Source organism: Sciurus vulgaris, assembly GCF_902686455.1.
Source record: "Sciurus vulgaris genome assembly, chromosome: 1".
Classification (NCBI taxonomy): domain Eukaryota; kingdom Metazoa; phylum Chordata; class Mammalia; order Rodentia; family Sciuridae; genus Sciurus; species Sciurus vulgaris.
Window position 1 is genome coordinate 98,524,218 of NC_136461.1, and position 19,830 is coordinate 98,544,047.

General features: G+C 52.3%; 2 protein-coding genes across 6 annotated transcripts; both read left to right on the forward strand.

Moving 5' to 3' along the window:
- Positions 1-1,170: 1,170 nt before the first annotated feature.
- Positions 1,171-9,915, forward strand: ATXN7L2 (ataxin 7 like 2). 3 transcript variants are annotated; one of them, XM_079125560.1, is made up of 11 exons: positions 1,171-1,344; positions 3,270-3,335; positions 3,702-3,806; positions 4,207-4,417; positions 4,669-4,955; positions 5,494-5,576; positions 5,922-6,175; positions 6,998-7,196; positions 7,348-7,469; positions 7,963-8,758; positions 9,763-9,915. In XM_079125560.1, exons 1-11 carry the CDS (start codon positions 1,218-1,220, stop codon positions 9,775-9,777), a joined length of 2,265 nt encoding a protein of 754 aa, XP_078981686.1. In that variant the 5' UTR covers positions 1,171-1,217; the 3' UTR covers positions 9,778-9,915. The 3 variants fall into 3 exon arrangements, with proteins under 3 accessions (XP_078981686.1, XP_078981685.1, XP_078981687.1); XM_079125559.1 differs by lacking the exon at positions 9,763-9,915 and having other exon boundaries at positions 7,963-9,752; XM_079125561.1 differs by lacking the exons at positions 3,702-3,806; positions 9,763-9,915 and having other exon boundaries at positions 7,963-9,752.
- Positions 9,916-11,319: 1,404 nt separating this feature from the next.
- Positions 11,320-13,435, forward strand: CYB561D1 (cytochrome b561 family member D1). 3 transcript variants are annotated; one of them, XM_079109902.1, is made up of 3 exons: positions 11,320-11,671; positions 12,154-12,191; positions 12,823-13,435. In XM_079109902.1, the coding sequence occupies exons 1-3, from the start codon at positions 11,524-11,526 to the stop codon at positions 13,249-13,251; spliced, it is 615 nt and encodes a 204-aa protein (XP_078966028.1). In that variant the 5' UTR covers positions 11,320-11,523; the 3' UTR covers positions 13,252-13,435. The 3 variants fall into 3 exon arrangements, with proteins under 3 accessions (XP_078966028.1, XP_078966027.1, XP_078966029.1); XM_079109901.1 differs by having other exon boundaries at positions 11,322-11,671; positions 12,748-13,435; XM_079109903.1 differs by having other exon boundaries at positions 11,322-11,538; positions 12,748-13,435.
- Positions 13,436-19,830: the final 6,395 nt, after the last annotated feature.

Consider the following 19,830-nt stretch of genomic DNA (forward strand, 5'->3'; position numbering starts at 1 on the left):
TCAAAGTACTTAAAACCTTCCCTGGATGAAAGTCTGAGTTTTTGAATTCATAGACCTTGACTTATTTGTTCTCACACCTGGTTTCCTCTTAGCTATATGGATGCGATATGGGTTAAAGTGTGAGGAGGTGGGGAGAAGGGAAAAAGAGATTAGTATTTCTTTTTAATGAGATGGAAGACTCGTCTCTTGTGTGAGAATGGGAAGAAAATGTTATCTGCTGCGGAGAAGAAAGAGGTGGATGATTAAGGTACTTTCCAGGCCTTAGCAAGGAAAATGACAAATCTGACGAGAAATCTCCCTTTGCCAAGGCTTCAGTAGCAGCCCTTGTAGCAGAGAAGATATTCATTAGAAAAAGAAGCTAAAATGATGGATGGAGTCAGGGTCCAGCCAGGGTTTGGGAAGAGGCGGTGCAGGGTATCGATCGCAGTTCTCAGGAGGAGACGGATCAGCAAAGACGCCGCAAACACCAGCAGCCTCGGGGCCACCCTAGATCCGGGGCTGGCTCAGACTCGGAGATAGCCTTCTGTCATCCTGACAGGTGATCTTGATCAGCTCAGCCAGGTCCTCCCAAACCCTGACAACGGTACTCCAATCCTCTGCTCTGCATCAGGGCAACGGGGGTTTCCCACAGAGGAGGAACTACACAGGGGCCGAGGCCCTCCCCCACACCAACCCCTGTGTCCTTCAGCACATCCTACAGACTCCCTCCCCTTGCCCTTCTGATTCACAGTGCCCACCTCCCTGCACCTACCCTATTCGATCTACGGGGGAGCGGAGTCGCTTCGTAGTCGCCCGCCGGGGAAGGGGCGCCTACCAGCCGGCGGACGCACTGCTTAGAGGGGCTTCTTGGGCAGAGAGAGGTTTGGGGTTGGGTGTGCGTGTAGTGAGCTTGGGACAGTGGCTCGTGGTACAGAGAATGTGTGCACAAGATTTAGGAGAGGAGATCCTGGGGCTTTGGTCTTTTCTATTCCGCCTGCAATCGTGCATTTCGGAAGGGCTCTTGCGGCAAGCTCGGTAGGCAACAGCACCCCGCCGGAACTACATTTCCCAGAAGGCTATGCGGGAAGGAGGAGGAGGAGGGGGCAGGCGACCTGAGCTGTGCTTGCGCAGAGAGTGAACTGGAAAGGTAGGGGGAGAGGGGAGGCGTGCCCGCGGCGGGGCAGCGGGGAGGGGGCCGCGCGGCGGCGGCGCCGGGCGGGCGCGCGTCCGCGGCGGTGATGGCGGTGCGTGAACGCGCGGCGGCAGCAATGGCCGCTCTGGAGCGGCGGGTGCCGAGTCTCGATGACTTCGCGGGACAGAGTTGGAGCTCGTGGGTGGAGCGGGCCGACCTGCCTGCGGCTGATGGTGAGTACAGCCACCCTAGAGTCCGGGGACCCCATCACCATCTCCCCTCCCCCCCTCCGGGCCCCCGCCAGCAGAGGGGAGCCGCCGACTGGAGCCGCCGTCCGGCTCCACGGCCCCCCAAACAAAGGACCCGCCGGGTCCTAGTGCCCGCCCGCTCTGCTACCTTCGCGCCTCCGGGTCCTAGCGCCGGCTCACCGCTCTCAGCCCACCCTGCCCACCTCTGTCTCTGCCGGTGCCACTACCTGCCTCCAGATTTACTTGCCTTTTTCTTTCTTCTTGCCTGCTGGCCTCCAGCTTCCGCTCCTCGTGCACCTGCTCCAGCTGTCTCCATCCGCAACAGTCCTCTCCACGTGTTTCCCACGCACCCCACTTCTGTGCCCCCCTCCCCATGCTCTTGTTCTATTGCCTTTTGCCCTACATCTCCTGCTCCTTTTTGGCGTTTGCCTGACGGCTGTAGTCCTCCTGGACCCCCGCCCCCTCCGCATAGTTCGTCCATCCATCCATCTATTCTCCCTCACACCCTCCCTTTCAGTTCATCCATCCCTGCCTTCAGCCCTCTGTCCTTTCCCAGGTCTCTTGCCCTACCTCTTGGCTCTTTCCCCTGACCCCCCACCCCCACCTTCTCTAGGCCCTTGAGTGCCTTTGGTGAGTGGGCCTACACCCCCTTCTTCTGATCTTTGTCTTCTGAGCCCCAGAGAACACCTGGCCTCGTGGCCTTTGGAGGTGACAGCAGGCATCACACCCCTGAAGAAGTTTGCAAGTGAGAAGGGGTGGAGGAGGAAACCTCATGGAGCGGTCTCTAATGACACTTGTTCTCCACTGAGACATCTGACTCCAGTTCCCTTCCATCCATCATTCCCTACACTTGGATTTAACTGATTTAAAAGAGTGGGAGCTGCCCCTTGTCTCTTGAATGCCTAACTCACGACCCCTTTGACTAGACATTATTATATAAGATTGTCAACATTCTTCGCATCTTAGAAAGGGGCAAATCTGTTCATGGATATCAGAGAGCAGACCTAAGTGGGAGCACAGGCCACCCTGGAAGTGGCCCATGCTGGGTGGGCAAGGATGGGGCCATTGTCAGGGTCTGGGTGCATTGAGAACCGGAAATGGAGTCAGATGGGTTTGGTGACTCAGAATTGATTTTTTTTTTTCCAAGGGACAGGGAGGGGATGTAGAAGAGGGAGGGGGGAGGAGAAAGGTAGGGGGATGGGGAAAGAGCTGCTTTGCACAGCTAAGATGTTTTTGTCATTAACCCAGAAACTGAGGTACAAGGACAGCCCTGAGCAAAGCCCCTCTAAGAAGGGGAGGGGCTTGGTAACTGACCAAGGAGACTTTGAAGATGCCAAAGGATCTACTGAAAGATTCTCCTAGTGGTTTCTCTGGTCTTTGACCGTTTTCTCAGGGCAGGACCTGAGAAGCTGGGTATAATGTTGATAATGCTGTGGTAACTCAGGTGGAGCAAAATTGAGTTTATGGAGGTGGGTGCCTGGGAGAGTATCTGGGATGCCACAGAGTTACAGAAAGGACCCATGTGAGAAATCTCAAGGAGGGACTCAGATTTCCAGAAGAAAATTTAGGATCATTTCTGTTTTAAGTGAGGAAGTGAACCCCAGAAAGAGATATTTACCCACAATCACCTGACTAGTCAGCAGTAGAATCCTGAACCATGCCTTGGAGTGAAGGGTCCATAAGAGAGGTGGTTGGATTCTTCTTAGTGGGGCTAGCTCATTTCAAAGCTAGCAGGTGAAGAAAAAAAATGGGCATTTGAAAAGGATCTACTAAAAGATTCTCCTAGTGGTTCTGAGTATCTGGAGCTCTTTAGGGAGAGTGGGCTTCTCAGTGCTGGACTGCAGGTCCTGCTTGGGTAGGAGATAGAGATCTGGGAAGGGGTGAACTTCTGAGCTGTGTTTTTCCTCCAGGGGCTGAGCTGGAGGAGAGTAGCAAAAACATGAAGAAGTTGGATGCTATGACCCTCATTAAAGAAGGTAGGAGTCAGCACACATTAAGGCTGCAACTCAGGGCAGACAGGACCACCCTCCCCTCTTCCACCATACCCAGGAGGAAGCTGCTTGAAGCAGCAAGTCTGGGGATCCTCATTTTTTAGATCTGAGTCAGTCAGTTGCCCTGGCTCCTGTGACCTGTCATTGAATATACTGGTTATAGGTGATTGGTGCCCATATACTTTGGGATTGGTTAGATTGAAATCTAGAAGTGGGAGCATCTAACAAAAAGCTTGTCACATCAGTTGGGAGGCGAAGTGCCTTCACAGTGGTGGGGTGGGAATGCTTTCAGATCCTACAGGAGAACCCTGGGTTCCCCAGCCCCAGTGACAAGGGCTTCTGTCATTGCAGACATGTCCATCTTCGGGCACTGCCCTGCCCATGATGACTTCTATCTGGTTGTGTGTAACCACTGTAGCCAGGTGGTGAAGCCTCAAGCTTTCCAGAAGCACTGCGGTGAGAGGAGCCCCAGGGAGGAGCTAAGGGGAAGGTGGAACAGGGAACTCTTAACAGGGAACAGGGTCAGTTGGGAGGTCGTATGGGGTAATGGAGGACAGTTCTGGAATACGAAGGACCTGGGGACAGCTCCAGAGCATTGTGAAGGATGAGGGGGGCGGCTTGTAGGGTTCATTGTTCAAACAATAGTTAGCATTCAGTGGAGTTAAGAGGTTCAGAAAGCTGGATCTAAAATACTGAGTTTGATGGCTCAAGGTGAAAAAGGGAAGGAGGCAAATTCACAGTCTAAGCTATGGAAACTCAGATTCTCTAATGAGAGTCTGTGGGGAGGTTAGGGTGCTGGGGAAGGAGGCAGTTGATACCACTTACCTTGATTACTCTCTCCACCTCCTGGTGACAGAAAGAAGACATGGGCCCCTCAGCAAGCTTTATACCCGGGCCCCACCCCCACCTCCAGCCCCTGCCAGCTCTCAGAAATGCCATGTAGTGAATGGTCAGGGCCCAGCTTGTAGGGCCCCAGGTTCTACCAAAACCTCCTCCAGGGAGAAGGGCCAGGGGTCCCGGAGCCGCAGCCACCAGCCTCCTGAGAAGACCCAGAAGGACAACCTCTGGTAAGAAGAGGTTGGAGACTACCCAAGACCAGTCCTGACCCAGGGAGGGGTTGACACCAGTGGAGGCAGCTACCCTATCTGCAGCTCCCTCCCATATATTCCAGGCAATGTGGGCTTCCCTTTTCCCATGTGAAGCACCTCCTGGAGCCCACCCAAGTTCCAGGGCCAGGAAGGAGATGGCTCTGGGCTAGGGTCCAGGCCCCAGGCCTAGCCTCCCCACCCCCCAGCCCATACCCTCTCTCCACGTGTAGCCTTTTCGTGCCTGTGGTGAATCTGGAGAAGATGTCCAGTCTCCCGAAGCCCGATGGACATGGAATCAGGGTGGCCCCACCCTCTGCTTTCCTCAGCCAGCCAGGCAGCCTCCCCAAGGACTCCCCTGGAAAAACCCCTATGGCTCTCCCTTCTAAAGAACCTCCTGGCAGAGAGAGCATCGAGATAATCCCTGGTGAGGGTTCCAGTCACCGGGCCGAAGGCAATCCCCCAGAGAAGGAGCCTGGTGGGGCCAGACTGCCCCCCAAAACCCACCGCAAGATGGCTCGTGAGTAGTTGTGGTCTTGTGGGGCTCCTTTGGGCTGCTTTGTCCCTGGGCCAGATGGGTTGGAAGTTAGGAATGCCTGGACCTGATCATCATAGCTTATAGAGTACAGGAGCCCTGTTACCTCTTGACCTCCTGATCCAAGTAAAGTTTCTATAGCCCAGGTCTCCTAATCTAGGACACTTGCCTATATCCAAGCAGGTGAAGTTACTCTCCTCTCCTTTGACAGCTGATCGTTACCTCCTTTCTTACATCTAGATTCTTGTGGCTGCTTTTGCTTCTTAATATGTGCTGCCCTGCCTTGGGCTTGAAATCTCCAAAAGGAGTGCCTAGGCTGGGGGCAGGGATGGGTCCCACACCCTGCAGAGATCTGAATACCCTGAAGGGTTTCCCTGCATGGGGGGATCCCCACACCTGAGGGCTGGAGGCTCTTCTGCCTTAGAGTCATATCTTTCCCAGGCCCCTGGCAGGAAGAGGACAGATTCTCCCATGGGCTTCCGAGAAATGCCCTTTATGCTCACTGGAACCACTTTTCCCACAGGGAAGGAGTGCGACCTCAACAGGCAGTGTGGGGTCATAAATCCAGAGACCAAAAAGATCTGTACCCGCCTGCTGACCTGCAAGGTAATCCCCATTTCCATTGCATGGAGAGGGAGGCTAGCACAGACACAGGGCCTGGGTGAGGAGAGGAGTTTAGATGTTATCTAGGGATGAGGCTGGGAAGGGGAAAGGAACCCCCCCAACCCCCAGTGGGTACAGGTGGGAGCAGCAGGCAGGAAGTGGCTTCCAGGTTCCCTGACCCCAAAGGAGGGTTTTGACCCCATAGGGGAATGAGACAAGGACACACAAACACACCTAAAACACACTCATACTCCTCTTTCTCTGCTTGCCCAGGCCAGAGCACACTGCTGCCCTTCACTCTTGCTCAGCTCACACCCCTTTCCCACCCTCCACCCTGCTGTATTCTAGATCCACTCTGTACACCAGCGCCGGGAGGTCCAGGGCCGGGCCAAGGACTTTGATGTGCTAGTGGCAGAGCTGAAGGCCAACTCCCGCAAAGGAGAATCTCCCAAGGAGAAGAGCCCAGGGCGCAAGGAGCCAGCACTTGAGCGCCCCTCCCAGGAGTCTTCGTCCTCAATCCAGGCTGTGGCAGCTGTGGCTGCTGCCAGCAGCACCTTCTCTGCTCGAACCAAGCAGACCTACCCATACTGTGCACTGCCCAGGTATGTCCAGGATCCAGCCCCCACCTCACCTGGGGATACTTGGCCCCTAAGGCACCAGGGACCCCTGAAGACAGGTGCAGGAAGTATCCTGCAAGATGTGCTCACTCCACCCTGATTGTGGGGAGGATACGTAAGCCCCTGGCAATGATGTGGAAGTAGGCGACTCCCCTTTTCCTGCCCAGGCTACCACAATACCCCAGCCTCTCTGTGGTGTGCTACATCCAATACCAGGATAGGAACATTTTCCCAGCTATTTCTAGTGGGCCAAAACTTTCATTGGGGAGCTGAAAGGGTCAGGGTCCTGAGTGAAATAGTCCTATCATGTATTCATTCACTGGCCCCTTCATGTGCAGAGGCTGTGCTGGATCCCGGGGAGAGCCTGCCTCACCAAAGGAGACACACATGCCTCTTTGCCTGTAACATGAGGGGCAGACATGAAACACAGGCTCAGCTCCCAGACAGGCTCACAGGAATATGTGATGCAAGAAGGGGGTTGAGAGAGTTGACTGGGCTGACCAGAGCTGGGTGCAGTTAAGCTCAGAAGATTTTCTGGAGGAAGCAAATCTGGAGCAGATTTTCCCCCTGAGGAGGCAGGGCCTGGGAAGTGAAGGGGCTAGGAAGAGAATCCCCTGGGAGCTGTGGCCCTGGGCTCTTGTCTCTTACTCTGTGAGCTCTTATACTCCCTTCTTATACTCCTCCCTCTTCCTCTGGTTGCCCAGCAGGGTGTCTGTCCTGGCTTTTTGAATTTGGTGGGTTCAGGGACACCCCCACCCTGACCCCACACCAGTCACATTGCCCTCACATCCCCTTTGGCCCTTCCAGGTCCCGGGCCTCCTCTGAAAGTGAGTTGGATGATGAAGGTCCCTGTGGTGGTGATGGGGACCCAGGCCTGTTCCCCTTCCCCATGCCCCGGGGTGGGGCCCAGGCCTCCAGCGAGGAGAGTGAGGAGGAGGGGACATCTGAGGACCTCCACCTCCCCCCTGACTGCCATTATGCAACCCGGCCCCCGCGGCCACAGGCGGTAAGGACCTGGGGCAGGGCCTGGGGTAGGGCCTGGGGTGGGGATGGCCAGTCCTTCTGGCCCACAGTATGGGGAGGAGGTCAGATCTTATGTACAAATGCCCTCCCTGTATCTCAGGCCCCACCAACCACGATATTTCTTCTGTCTCTAGTTCTGCACCTTTGGGAGTCGGCTGGTGAGCCCAGGATGCTACGTGTTTAGCCGCCGGCTGGACCGGTTCTGCTCAGCACTCAGCTCCATGCTGGAAAGGCACCTCAGCTCACACATGTGGAAGTGAGTTTCTTGGGTCTGGAATATCCTGTCTTAGGCCCTGGTGTGCAAAACTTCAGAAACCCAGATCTTTAACACATGCCCTTTAGTGTGCCTTGGCTGTTTGCCAGGAAGACCCCAAATGGAGACTTGCATGAAGGGGATGGGGAATCTGGCAGCCTGGAGCAGGGCATGAATGGGTGGGTGATCTGGGGTTGAATCTAGACCCTTAGCCATGACTTACAGTACCTTTTGGGTAACTTAGGATAGGGGATGCCCAAGTAAACTCTTAAAATGCAGTTGTTCATGGGTCTGCACACTAGTTCACATATTATGTACAGTTTGAGTACTTATTTCCCTGAGCCTTCTTCCTAACGCTCAATTCCAGTGTCTCCCAGCAGATGGCAGCAACTCTGGGGCTCTGCTGACCATTTCTAGGTGGGGCAGAGAAACTGGTGTGTGTTGGGGAGGCCCTCGTTTGCTTGGCAGTCACAATGGGGCTCTCTTTTTACTGCAGGAAGATCCCACCGGCAGTTGAACCTCCATCCCACCTTGTCACCTCCCCCTTATCTGCTCCCCTGAGCCCATCCTCTATGGGCAACTGCCCCCGACTTCCAGGCCCACCCCCCAGACCCGCCTGCCCAGTTTCCACGCCCCCCACCAAGGACAGCCTTGTCCCCAGCTACACTGCAGGCTCCCCCAGTGTGGCAGCCGCTTGCAGCCAGGCGGAGTGCATGGGCGGCAGCCAGGCCATCACCTCACCACTGCCTGCCAACACACCATCCCCATCCTTCAGCAAGCTGCCGCCTTCCAAGGCCAGCAAGTCATCCAAAGGCAAGGATGGGGCAGAGGTGGAGGCCCCTTCTCGAAAACGGAAGTTATCCCCTGGCCCCACCACTTTCAAACGGACATGTATCCTGGAGCCCACTGGAAAAGGCAAACCCTCTGGCTGCCGGGGCCTCTCAGCCAAGACTAAAACAGCCCTAGGCATGGGGCTTAATGGGACTGTGGGGCCAAGAGTAAAGCGGGCAGGGCCCCTGGACTGTCGGGGTTCCCCTCATCAACTTCCCACACCAGTCAAGGCTTCTCAGCTGGAGAACCGGGGAGCAGCTGGACACCCAGCCAAGGCCCTGCCAACCAGCTGCCTCTCTGAGGAAGAGGTAGCCAAGAAGCGGAAAAACCTGGCCACTTACTGCCGGCCAGTGAAGGCCAAGCACTGTCAGGCTGGTGCCCCTTCTGAAGGGGCCTGCTCTGTGCGCCGCAAGAAGCCAGGCCCGGCCCTGGCCTTTGAGGAGAAGTGCTCTACACTGAAGGTACCAGCTCAGTTCCCTAGAGAGTATGGCAGAGAGGGGTCAGGAGGGCTGAGGTGGGGAACACAATGGGTACCTGACATGGAGAAGGTGCCAGGCAGATGACCATGCAGGGATGCGAAGAAAGGGGAAGAGTTCCTAAGCCATCTACTTTACAATGAGGTAGGTTAGCCCTTAGCAAGCAACCCTCACTTTTGCTGGATTGTTTCCCTATCCTTAGTCCTCTCCCTTATTCTCAGGACGTGCTGCGCACCTCCTCTTGTTTTTGCTGTAATCAAAGGGCTATTTCTTTCTGAATTGCCTGTGGCCCTCATTCCAGAGCCTGGAAGTACTTCTGTCCTCTGAGGGAAAAGGAGTTTGGGTCCCTGAGCTGTGGCCCAACATGCTGAGCCGCCAGGTGGGTGGGCAGGTCTTCCTTGGTTCTTCCTTTAGGTGTTAGGGCATTGAAGGGCAAGGACACAACTGAAGGTCCACAGAGGCATAAGTGCCCACCTCGTACATGTGCCCACCTCCAGATTCTATAGTGACAGGCAGGTTCTCCAGGGTTTCTAGGAAAGCCTGCAGCTAGGTTTCTTTGTCTTTTCTAATGAAAGCTCTGGAATAATCTGTTTTGGTCTATCCATGGATCTCTGCCAGGAGGGTCCCATGGGAGGTGGGACAGGGAGATGCTATCCCTGTTTAGCATGGGCCAGATGCATACTAACTTCCCTAACACCCATAGGAGAGCACATTTGACAGCTCTTGTGGTCCTAATGTGAGTGTGTGTGTGTGTGTGTGTGTGTGTGTGTGTGTGTGCTTGTGCGCGCACACATGTCCATATGTGTTCTCCAGCCTCACTTCCAGGCCACCCTTGTTGAACTGGCATTCGCATTGCCCTTGCTCTGTTTGACTTACCAGACCAGCAGAAGGAAATGAAGAGTTAGCCCTTTGGTAGTCCCAGTTCACTGGGTAGGACAACTGGTAGGCCCCCACCCTGATCCTGTCTCTTGCCTCTTGTCTTCCTACAGTCAAAAGCCCATTAACAAGAAAGTGCCTGCCCACTGCAATGGAGCCGCCAGCACCTCCTCCCTTCCAGATCCGGGCCCCAGGCTGCTGCCGCTTTTTATAACTTTATATTATTTTTTTTTAAGAAAAAAAAAAAAAAAAACCTCTTTAAAATACCTCAAGACTGACTCCCTGTTCTGTTGCTGCTAAGAAAATATAAAAACAGAAACATAGAAAAGGAAGAAAAACAATGTAGCAAATGAGTATCCTTATTGTCCCCAACCACACCCCAGGAGGCTGAGATGATAGGTAACCAGAATCCACCTCCAGGTATTTGCCTGCAAAAAAGTGTATTTTATACACACACACACACGCGCGTGCACGCGCACACACGATGTCTGGAGTTTCTATCACTGGGGAGTCTTTTCCAGATAGGATGATGGGCATGTGTCTGAGTGAGCAGGCTCCCCTGAATCGACCAGAGACTTCTCCGGTCCCACTGGAAAGAAAAACTGGAGCCACTCCTCTGGCTCTAGTCTTGGATCTTTGCCCTGAGTCTGTGGGAGCTGGGTTATGGTGTTTTTCTGGACTTTCAGCAGCTGTAGGTCTCCATCCCTTTTCAAATAATTCCTGTTTCATCAGCTATTCCTTCCCTTCCCACCTCCTACCAGCAGCCTCTTTTCCTTTCCTTTTCTTTCTTTCATACTGGGGATTGAACCCAAGGTTTCATGCATGCTAGGCTCTACCCCAGACCTACATCCCCAGCTCTTTTTATTTTTTACTTTTGAGATATGGTCTTGCTAAATTGCTGAGACTGACCTCAGAGTCACAATCCTCCTACCTCAGCCTCCTGAGTAGATGGGATTAAAGGTGTGTACCATTGTGTCTGACAGCAACCTTATTTTCTCAACCATTTAGGGAACTTCACCTGAGTTAGGAATTGCTCTCAGGATGTCCTCGATTTATACTGGACAGCCTGTTTTTGTTTCTTCCTGGCCTGTGCGTGTTCTCATAAGGACTTGGTAAAGCCTCTCTTAGGTAGGCCTCCTTGGGCTGGACCACATCTTTTAGAGACAGGAGGGGGAAAAGGGAGATCACTTGCAAAACTTGAGGTGTGGGAGGCCTGGTTGCTCAGGATCACCTTTTCCTCAGGGCTGAGCAGCTGTTGTGGGGGCGGCAAGGACTGGGAGTGCCCTAGTTCTTCCGTGTATCTCTGGGGACAGCTACTGTGCAAATGGGGGATGAGACTTGCATCTCCTGCCTTTGCTCTTCAAATTCACAACATACAGGCACTATTTTTTGCCCTTGTCCTTTCCTTTCTTTTTATTTCTCCTTGCTTTTAGGCAGGGGGGGAGGTGGGGGGGGAATCTTGTTCCTTTAACAAACCAGAAGAGGAGATGGTAAGAGAGTGAGAAGCCAGGGCAATCCAGTACTTCTGGAAACCTGCTCAAAACACGGGTTTCACACTCTTGGGTGACCATACCAAGTGGTTTCACTGGAAATTAGTTGCCACACAAGTAATTTCCATGGGCTGCTTGCGATACAGGCCCTTGTAGACACAGCTACAAAGAAGCTGGGCTGCGAGCTGTCCTGTCTCTGGGGAGCGGACCCTCTGAGCAGACACGCTTCCCCCCCAACCCCCAGAGGGCGCTGTGCGCCCCTCTGCCGCACTGCTGGCGGCGTCCCGGGGGAGGAGCCTCTCCTGCAGCCGCCACCGCCTCCGCGATTGCAAACCCGGAAGAAGCCTCTGGCAGCTGGACTGTGCAGGCCGGCCCAGCACGGCCATGCAGCCCTTTGAGGTAGGTCTGGTTCCAGCTCCAGCGAGGGAGCCGAGACTGACCCGCTGGCTACGGAGAGGCAGTGGGATCTTGGCGCACCTGGTAGCTTTGGGCTTCACCATCTTTCTGATTGCACTGTCCCGGCCAGGAACCAGTGAGTGTGTGGGGCGGGGCCACGGAAGGGGGCGGAGCCGAGATGCTGGAGGGGCAGCGCTGCACCCCGCTGGTAGATTTGGAGTGGGGTACCCCACGAGCAGTGGAAGGGCGAGCCGCTGTGGGATTTTAAGATCCTGGTGGGCGGGGCCTGGGGAATCCTGGAAAGGTGGTACTTTGGGTGCTCTGGGGGAAAAGGCCGACGATTGAACAGATGCATCCTGATGAAGGATGCAGTGAAGGAGGGAGGCTGAGGACTGGACTGACAACTGAGAGGTGCCGAATGAGGAACCCAGGCCAAGTTTTGTGTTTTCAGGGTGGCTCTTTTGGCCTCTTCACTTTGCCCTGAGTTCCTGATTCTTGATTAGGCTTGGAAATGGGTATGCTGACCTTTGCACTGAGGCCAGATTCTTTGGGGTCCACCTATCCACAGGGGCAGGAACAATGGGGCCCAACCATCAGCCTTTTCTCTTTGATTCTTAGGTCTTTTCTCCTGGCACCCTGTATTCATGGCCTTGGCGGTGAGTTTGGGCACTTCTATCTGCAGCTGATTTGTTTGGATAAGCTTAGCTTCACCTCTGGAGAAAGATCCAGGTTTCAGAAGGCTTAGCCTTTTCTAAGACACGGAGAGGTGGAGGAGACAGCTAGAGCCTCATCTTTCCCTGCAACCTATGGGATTGGGAAATATGGAGGGTTGGGCCATAGGTTAAGTGTCAGGTGGTTGAGAAGGATGGGTGGATGTGGAACATATTTCTCCAATGAGGCCTGAAAGGAGGAACTTGAATGGGCATTATCCAGTTATTGTCCCCCTTATCTCCAAAGGTCAGAAGGAAGTTTAACATCTTGACTGTTCCACTGGTCAAGATATGGGAGAGGGTTATCAGCCTGAATGATGACATGTGCACTCAAATGCTGATTCTTAGTTATTCCAAGGCTGACCTTATGAGGCAGAAGGTCTTGGTGAAGTTCTTTAGCCTCTACTTTCTGTCCTTTTTGCATGGGCACATGAAAGCACCTCCTTTTTCTCAGGCCTCCAAGCCAGACCTGAGGCTCACTGGCCCTCTCCTATGTTCACAGTTCTGCCTCTTCATGACTGAGGCCATCCTCCTCTTCTCACCTGAGCATTCTCTGTTCCTCTTCTGTTCCCGAAAGGCCTGGATCTGGCTCCACTGGGCAGAGCAGACCCTAGCCATCCTCTGCGCTGCCCTGGGCCTGGGCTTCATCATCTCCAGCAAGATCCGCAGTGAGCTGCCTCATCTGGTATCCTGGCACAGCTGGGTAGGAGCGCTGACACTATTTGCCACCGGCGGCCAGGCACTATGTGGGCTCTGCCTACTTTTTCCCCGGGCAGCCAGGGTCTCCAGGGTGGCTCGCCTCAAGCTCTACCATTTGACATGTGGACTGGTGGTCTACCTTATGGCTACAGTTACAGTGCTCCTGGGCATGTACTCAGTGTGGTTCCAGGCCCAGATCAAAGGTGCAGCCTGGTACCTGTGCCTGGCACTGTCCCTCTACCCAGCCCTGGTGATCATGCACCAGATCTCCAGCTCCTACTTGCCAAGGAAGAAAATGGAAATGTGAGTGCCTCCGGACTCTGAATCTGGTTGGAATACTTGCCTTGGATTTCAGTCATTCCTTGGTGACCTTCAAAGGACCCCCTTCAGAAGTGGTTGGGGTTTTACACTTCATGACTGGGCCAGGGGCTGCAGAAACCCAAGTGGCTGCTATTGAGGGATGACTCAGTGAGCCAAAATGGGGAAGTATAATGGAGAACTTGAGCCTGAAGCCTTCACTCTTGATGGGAAACAGAAGATTAGGTGGTGGCGGTGATGGTGGTGGTGATTTCTTGCTTGTGTGCCTGATGAAGAGTTGGGTTCCTGTAAGTTATGAATGGTAGCCATGAATATTTAGGCCCCTTTTAAGAAAGCAATGTGATATAGTGAAGAGAGCCCATGGGTCTTGGTTATTGTCCTCTGGCTCTGTTGTACACCCGTGGGTAAGTTCCATATCTCAGGACCTCATCTATGAAGTGAATGTTTCTGAACAATCTCTAAGTTTCTTTCATCTCTTTATATTTAGTGTCTGTCAGATTGATGTCACTGGACCCCCTCCCAGCTCTGGACCATGTAGACCACTTAGCAGACTCAGGATATAATTCTTACATTAATTCTCCCTTTACTATCCTGAAGGGGCAGGTCAGCCCTTGCAGCCCTTCAGAAATCTATGCTGATTTGTCCCCTGGATCAGGGAACAGAGGTTGGGCACTGTAGTGAGAAGGGGCCCGAGTGAGGACTCCAAAATGGCAAAGGCACTAGAGTCACTTTAAAGTTTTTGGAGTAGCAGAAGTGCATTGGCTTAACCATGCCTGGTTGGGCACCTTAGCTCAGCTGAGAACTTCCTTCAGCCCACCTCAGGATCTAGGCTGCAAAACCTGGGTGTACTCCTTCCCCTGACATCTACTCTCAGGGCAAAGTAGTCCTGAGCATCTTGTGTTCCTAAGACTCAGGGTTTTGCCTTAGCACATAGCTTTTAGAACAAAATAAGGGCCAAGGAAATGTGATCTGAGGAAAATGAAGTCTTACTGGTTTCGCCTCTCCCCTTGTCAGTCATCTAAGTTTTCTTTAATTGTCTTTGGCCCAAAAGGGGGCTGAATTTGGTGTCAGTTGGGCTAGACTCTCTTCTCTGTAGAGACCCCTCCTTGTTCCTTTTGCACGTTGTTCCCCAGGCTGCCCTTGGTGGTAAGGGCTAAAAGCCAGACTGGTTAGCTGTGGTCTGGCTCAGTCAGAGATGGGACCTCCCTAGATTATGGCAAGAATGGAATACAGCTGAGCCAGGAAAGCTGCTATGCAGCCTATTATGCAGGGAGATACAGCCCACAGGAAACTGGTTGGCCTGAGTTATAGGGACTGAATCTTCAATTTCCAGGACCAGGGAGAGGCCTGGTCCTTGATGTCAGTATCTTGGATGCTCCAGCCTCCTATCCAGGTGGCTCAGAAACAAGAAGCTGGTATGATTCAATAGCAAAGGAATGGTGACTGCAAGGGCAAAAGTCTCCTCTCAGTGGTCCTCATTATACTTCTCCTGGGTGAGATGGCATCTCCTAGGAGCTCTCTAGACACTGAGCATCTAAGAGAGGCCCATGCTGTACAAAGGGTGATTTGTCCTGTCTCTTTGATTACCCTCTTTCCTCTCTCAAACTATTCAACATGATATGAACTTGGAAGAAATCCTGGGCTGTATGAAATGAGATTCTCAACTAGGGTCATTTTGATCCAGGGATTCTTTTTTCTTCATCATGACCAGTGCTGAGGGCCTCACCCTATCTATGGGAGGGCCAGGTAAGGTTCACCAGCTTGCTCTGAGAGCAAGCAGGCAAAGCTGGAAAGCCCAATCCTGCTTGAGGTGTTGCCTCCTCCCAGGTGGTGCGGGGGCTGGTGGGCGGGCGGGCAGGCGTGCTGACAGCCGGCAGTTTGCGTGGGCTGTGCCATCTGATGTCTATTCCCAGCCCTGGGAGGAAAGGAGTCATATATATTCTGCAGAAGGACGGGACCCAGCTGTTGTCTCTCTGACCAGTGGGCCTGGAGGGCAGGGGCAGGGCAAAGAAGATGAGGACACAGGTCATTTCCTCCTGCTTAGCTGGCCTGACTACAGTATAGGGAAAAGGTCACCAGGAGGAGTCCTTCTCTCTGTTAGGCTAGATTGGGGCGGGGGGGACTTCCCTCCCATCTTCCCATTTCTCCCTTCATCACCACCTGCCCTCACATCCTGGGGCAGCAGCTGGACAGCCATGAGAACTCAGTGCCAGGGCACTTGTCCTCCAGCTGGGATCTCAGTGGCTGCCGGCTGCCTGTGTCTCCTGGCAGTGTGCTCCCTCCTCCCTGCACCCTCTGTTCCCCTGCCTTTCTGTATCTTGCCTTTCTTGCTCTTGTCTGGGGCACTAGCTGTGCTCCTCAGCAGCAGGCAGAGGGCTCAGGGGAGAAGCAAACGGTTGCCCTTTTGCCCTTGTTCCTTGACTAGGGAAAGCTGCTAGTAGTCAGCCTATTTTGCTTTTTTAAAGAAAAGCCAGGGTGCTCAGATTAAAATTTTTTAAATTATCATTTGCACAAATTTCCATATTGGGTTCACTAAGTCCTGATTCCATGTTTGATAGTGTTCCAAGTTTGATTATATTCAGACTCAACCTTGAGGACATTAGAAATATAGATGGTTTTGTATACAAATGCAAACGGTAATGGGATTACTGTTCTGGGTTTGCATACCCCTCCTAAGTCCCCATCATTCCTATAACCACCACTTCCCATGAGCTCCACCGGGACTGGGGGTGGTATTGAATGGCAGGAGTTCTGCGTTTAAGGCAGTCTTCCAGCCTCACCTTGGCTGTCAGCTCCATCCAAGACAGACTGCTATCACCTGCCAGTCTGTGCCTTCTCCTTACCCCCTCACAAGGCAGATCACCCTTCCCCACTCCCTGACACTGACCTGCTGGGCCTTTCTCATTGTCCCACCCTGCTGCCCTGATCCATGGCTGCCGTAGGTCTTGTTTTCTAGACCTAACTGTGGGAAATCCAGGCATCCTCCCAGAGCCAGCTGGCTGCTGTGCCAAGGCCTGTTCAGAGTTAATAATAATCATTAGCTGAATGGTGCTGGGGCCTTTCAGCTCCAGATCTCTAAGCACTTGCAGGCTGAGTCAGCCAGCCCTCACCTTCCCCCTCTTCTTGGGCTACAGGATGTAACAGAATGGGAAGGCACTGTGGGAGAGGAGGGAGTTAGGCGTCTTGCCTCCTAGCTGTACCTTGAGGCTTCTCTTCTCTGGAGCAGCACTGAGTCTGCTCAGTAAACTAGGAAGGCCCAAGCTCCTGAGAAAGGTCAGTATATGTCATAAGCAGTGTATGCTTAGCTGAGACTGGTGGTGGCAGTGCTGAGGACCCTGAACCTCTAGTACTCCTGCCCTTCTGTTTTCCCTGCTTGGCCTCCATGGGACCCTGGATCTGGATACCCCAACTGCAGCTTTTCTGGTGCCCCTCTGCAAGCTTAGGGAGTAGGGAGGCTTCTGGTTCAGTGCCCCTGATGCTCCTGTGTCTGGCTGGCATAAAGAGTCTGTGTGTCATGAAACAAAAGGTGCATTGGCCTAGGAGCTGGGAAAGCTGCTGTATGATTAACTCAGCCCCTAATACTGGTGTGGCTGTGGGTAAATCGCTGGCTACTTGACCTGCCTCACAAGGATGTTGTGGGGTTAGATGAGAAAATGAATGTTAACAGTCATTGGAAAGTTCAAAGTGTTAAACAAAATGTAAATAGGTGGTATTACTATGTTCTTGTCCTTTTCTCTTTTCACTAAGCCTGGCTCTGGTCCTTATCGCTTCCTAGGGAGGCTGTTAACAGTTGGAGATAATGATGCTTGGGGGACCCAAGTCTCAGAGAGGTTGTGCTGACCACTGTAAGAGCACACAGACACATTTCTTCCTTCTAGCTCTTACCCACTACTGCCAGAAATGCCTTCAAGGCCATGACTTGTGAGCTTTGCCCTAAGTGGGGCTGACTGCAAATCTGTGTGTCAGTATAATTGCCCCCTGGGTTTAACTAGAAGTGCCTAGAGCTGGTCTTACTCAGGAGTTGCTGGTCACAAGTCTATCTAAATCTTTCCTTCCTATTTCTGCCCTTCAGAGGGAAAAGTGGGCACACAAGCCAGTAAGAGGAGGAGCAGTAGTAGTGAACACCATGCTGCTACCCCAACACTCTGTAGCCTCAGGCCCTCAGGCTAGACACTGAGGATATAGAACTGTAAGGGACATGGCTTCAGGGGCCGGTGGTTTGGTTTCCCTTCCGTTTCAGGTTCTACAAGCAGGATCATGGTATCCTCCTCCTCAGAATGCTTTATTGGAATCAACACACACACGCAGCATGAAAGCAGTTCTGTTTAAATTTTAAATTAGAGGAAGGATACTTTTCCATTTCATTTGTCTGAGAACAGCAGCAATCTGCCTGGAGTGGATACAGAGACACAGGAGCAACAGCATCATGAAGGCTCGAATATTTGGTTTTTATCTGGATTGTTTTTTCTGTCTTGGGATCCAAGAATGAAATACTAGTCAGGCATTAAGGGCATTAGCCTCAGCCATTCTCTCCAGCATAGGCATAAAGAAGACAGAAGCTGAAGAGTGGGAAGGTTATGCCCCAGAATTGCCCCTGAGGGTGATTGAAGAAGTTTCAGCACTGAACTATGCTAAAGCAGACACAAATTACCTCCAGTGGGACAACTCCCCACCACCATCCAGAAGGCTTGACTAATCACCAAGGTGGTCAGAGAATAACAGTCCATTTCTAATCTACCTGCTGTTGTTAGGATTTCCCAGATGAGTTGTTTTCAGTTTTTTTGCAGTGCTGGGGATTGAACACAGGGCCACATACATGCTATATGAGCATGCTACCACTAGTCTACACCCATGCCCCCCAGATGAGTTTCTAACCTCTCTTAGAAGGAGATTAAGGAACCACTTCAGGCTATTCTGTGTTATCAGAGGAGTCAACCATTGTCTCATGGAGTATACATGTATGGCCCCCTAATGCTCCTATCTTGAAAGTAGATTCCCAGTTTCCTCACAGTGTTTTTTGTTTGTTTGTTTGTTTGTTTGGTACTAGGGATTGAACCCAGGGCCACTTAACCCCTGAGTCATACCCCCATCCCTTTTTTTTAATATTTAGAGACAGGGTCTCACTGAGTTGCTTAGGGCCTTGCTAAGTTGCTGAGGCTGGCTTTGAACTTGCAATCCTCCTGCCTCAGCCTCCTGGGCAGCTAGAATTACAGGTGTGTGCACCATCACGCCTGGCTTTTACAGTGAATCCTAAGGATGCTTGTTTCTGCTTAGGCCCATACCAAAAGCAAACTAGGACCAAGAGAGGGAGTGGAGGGAGGTGAGGAAAAAGCAGCAGAGATACTTGTCAAATTCCAGTCCCCACAACTGTGGGCACATGTACACATACACATACCCACCCCCAGATTTGGGGGCAGTGATTTTTTGCCTATGTGTGATAGTGCCAGAAGGCATCTGGAAGTCCCACCACAGGGCTCCATGTCCTGGCTCGCTGAATATAGTTCTCTCAGACCATGGTTCCATGCCCTCTGGTCTCCAAGGACAATAACCATGACGGAGACTGGAAGACCTCAGGGTAGGTCTCAGTGTCTTTACCATTTGATATCTTCTGCCATTCAGTGGATAAGCCTAATGAAGGAGCTTGATTGGCAGCTGCTTTATCTTTCTCTTAAGCCATAGGAGAGAACACACCCAGCATAGAATCACTGCAGCATGACCAGAAAAGCCAGCAGTCCTACCACAGGGGCCTGAGCCCTTTCTGCCAGGTGGATAGGGAAAGAGAAGCGGCACCACTGGTTTCCTGGGAGACAAGTGATAACAAATACAAAAAGGGGAGGAGTTGAGAGACCAGGTGGAGGAAAGACTAAGCTGGCCCATACTTTGAACTCTCATTTTCTGTTCTAAAAGGCAGCTGTTACTAATTAGCTTCCCCTAGGCTCCAGAAGTGCTACTCAAGAGGAACAGGGGAAAGTGCTGCAAGGCAAGGCAGACAAAATCACACCTATGGCCAGGATCTAGGGAACTTCTTGTGGCTTGGAGGTGGGGCCCGCAAGAAGGGTTGAAAAGATAAATAGATTTCCTTCAAGTAATGGAGAGAGGTGTCAAAACTCAGGTTCAGAGACCAGGCTTGGCACAGGCCAGCAGTAGAGGGAAGAACTCTTAGTGTCTTCCAGCCTGTTCTCTTTACTAGCTTCATCCTCTTGGCCACCTGTCAGCCAGAGCAAAGACTGCTTTGCAAAGATGAAACACTATATATGTGTGGACTATGGGAGAGCTCTGATGCCAACAACTGTCATTTCACTCACTGATAAGGCTGATGTGTCTGATGTGGCTGGTTGGGAGAGGCATCTCAGGTCGGTCTCTCTCTCTCTCTCTCTCTCTCTCTCTCTCTCTCTCTCACTGGCTTTTTTTTTTTTTTTTCTTTCTTTCTTGTACTGGGGATTCACCAGCTCTTACTGTTCCTTCTGAAGTAAAAAAGACAACTTTCCAGACAATGATTAGGATTTTATAAATATAAGAAAATGTGTAATTATACAAATTGATTTTTAAAATTTATTATTTCATCTTT

Bases quoted from the DNA above. Each gene is read 5' to 3' on its own strand.
- ATXN7L2 (XM_079125559.1), top strand. From the start codon at position 1,218: ATGGCGGTGCGTGAACGCGCGGCGGCAGCAATGGCCGCTCTGGAGCGG. The intron at 1,345-3,269 runs GTGAGTACAGCC...TTTTTCCTCCAG, and splicing joins CGACCTGCCTGCGGCTGATG to GGGCTGAGCTGGAGGAGAGT. The intron at 4,418-4,668 runs GTAAGAAGAGGT...CTCCACGTGTAG, and splicing joins ACCCAGAAGGACAACCTCTG to CCTTTTCGTGCCTGTGGTGA.
- CYB561D1 (XM_079109901.1), top strand. From the start codon at position 11,524: ATGCAGCCCTTTGAGGTAGGTCTGGTTCCAGCTCCAGCGAGGGAGCCG. The intron at 11,672-12,153 runs GTGAGTGTGTGG...TTTGATTCTTAG, and splicing joins ACTGTCCCGGCCAGGAACCA to GTCTTTTCTCCTGGCACCCT. The intron at 12,192-12,747 runs GTGAGTTTGGGC...CTATGTTCACAG, and splicing joins CTGTATTCATGGCCTTGGCG to TTCTGCCTCTTCATGACTGA.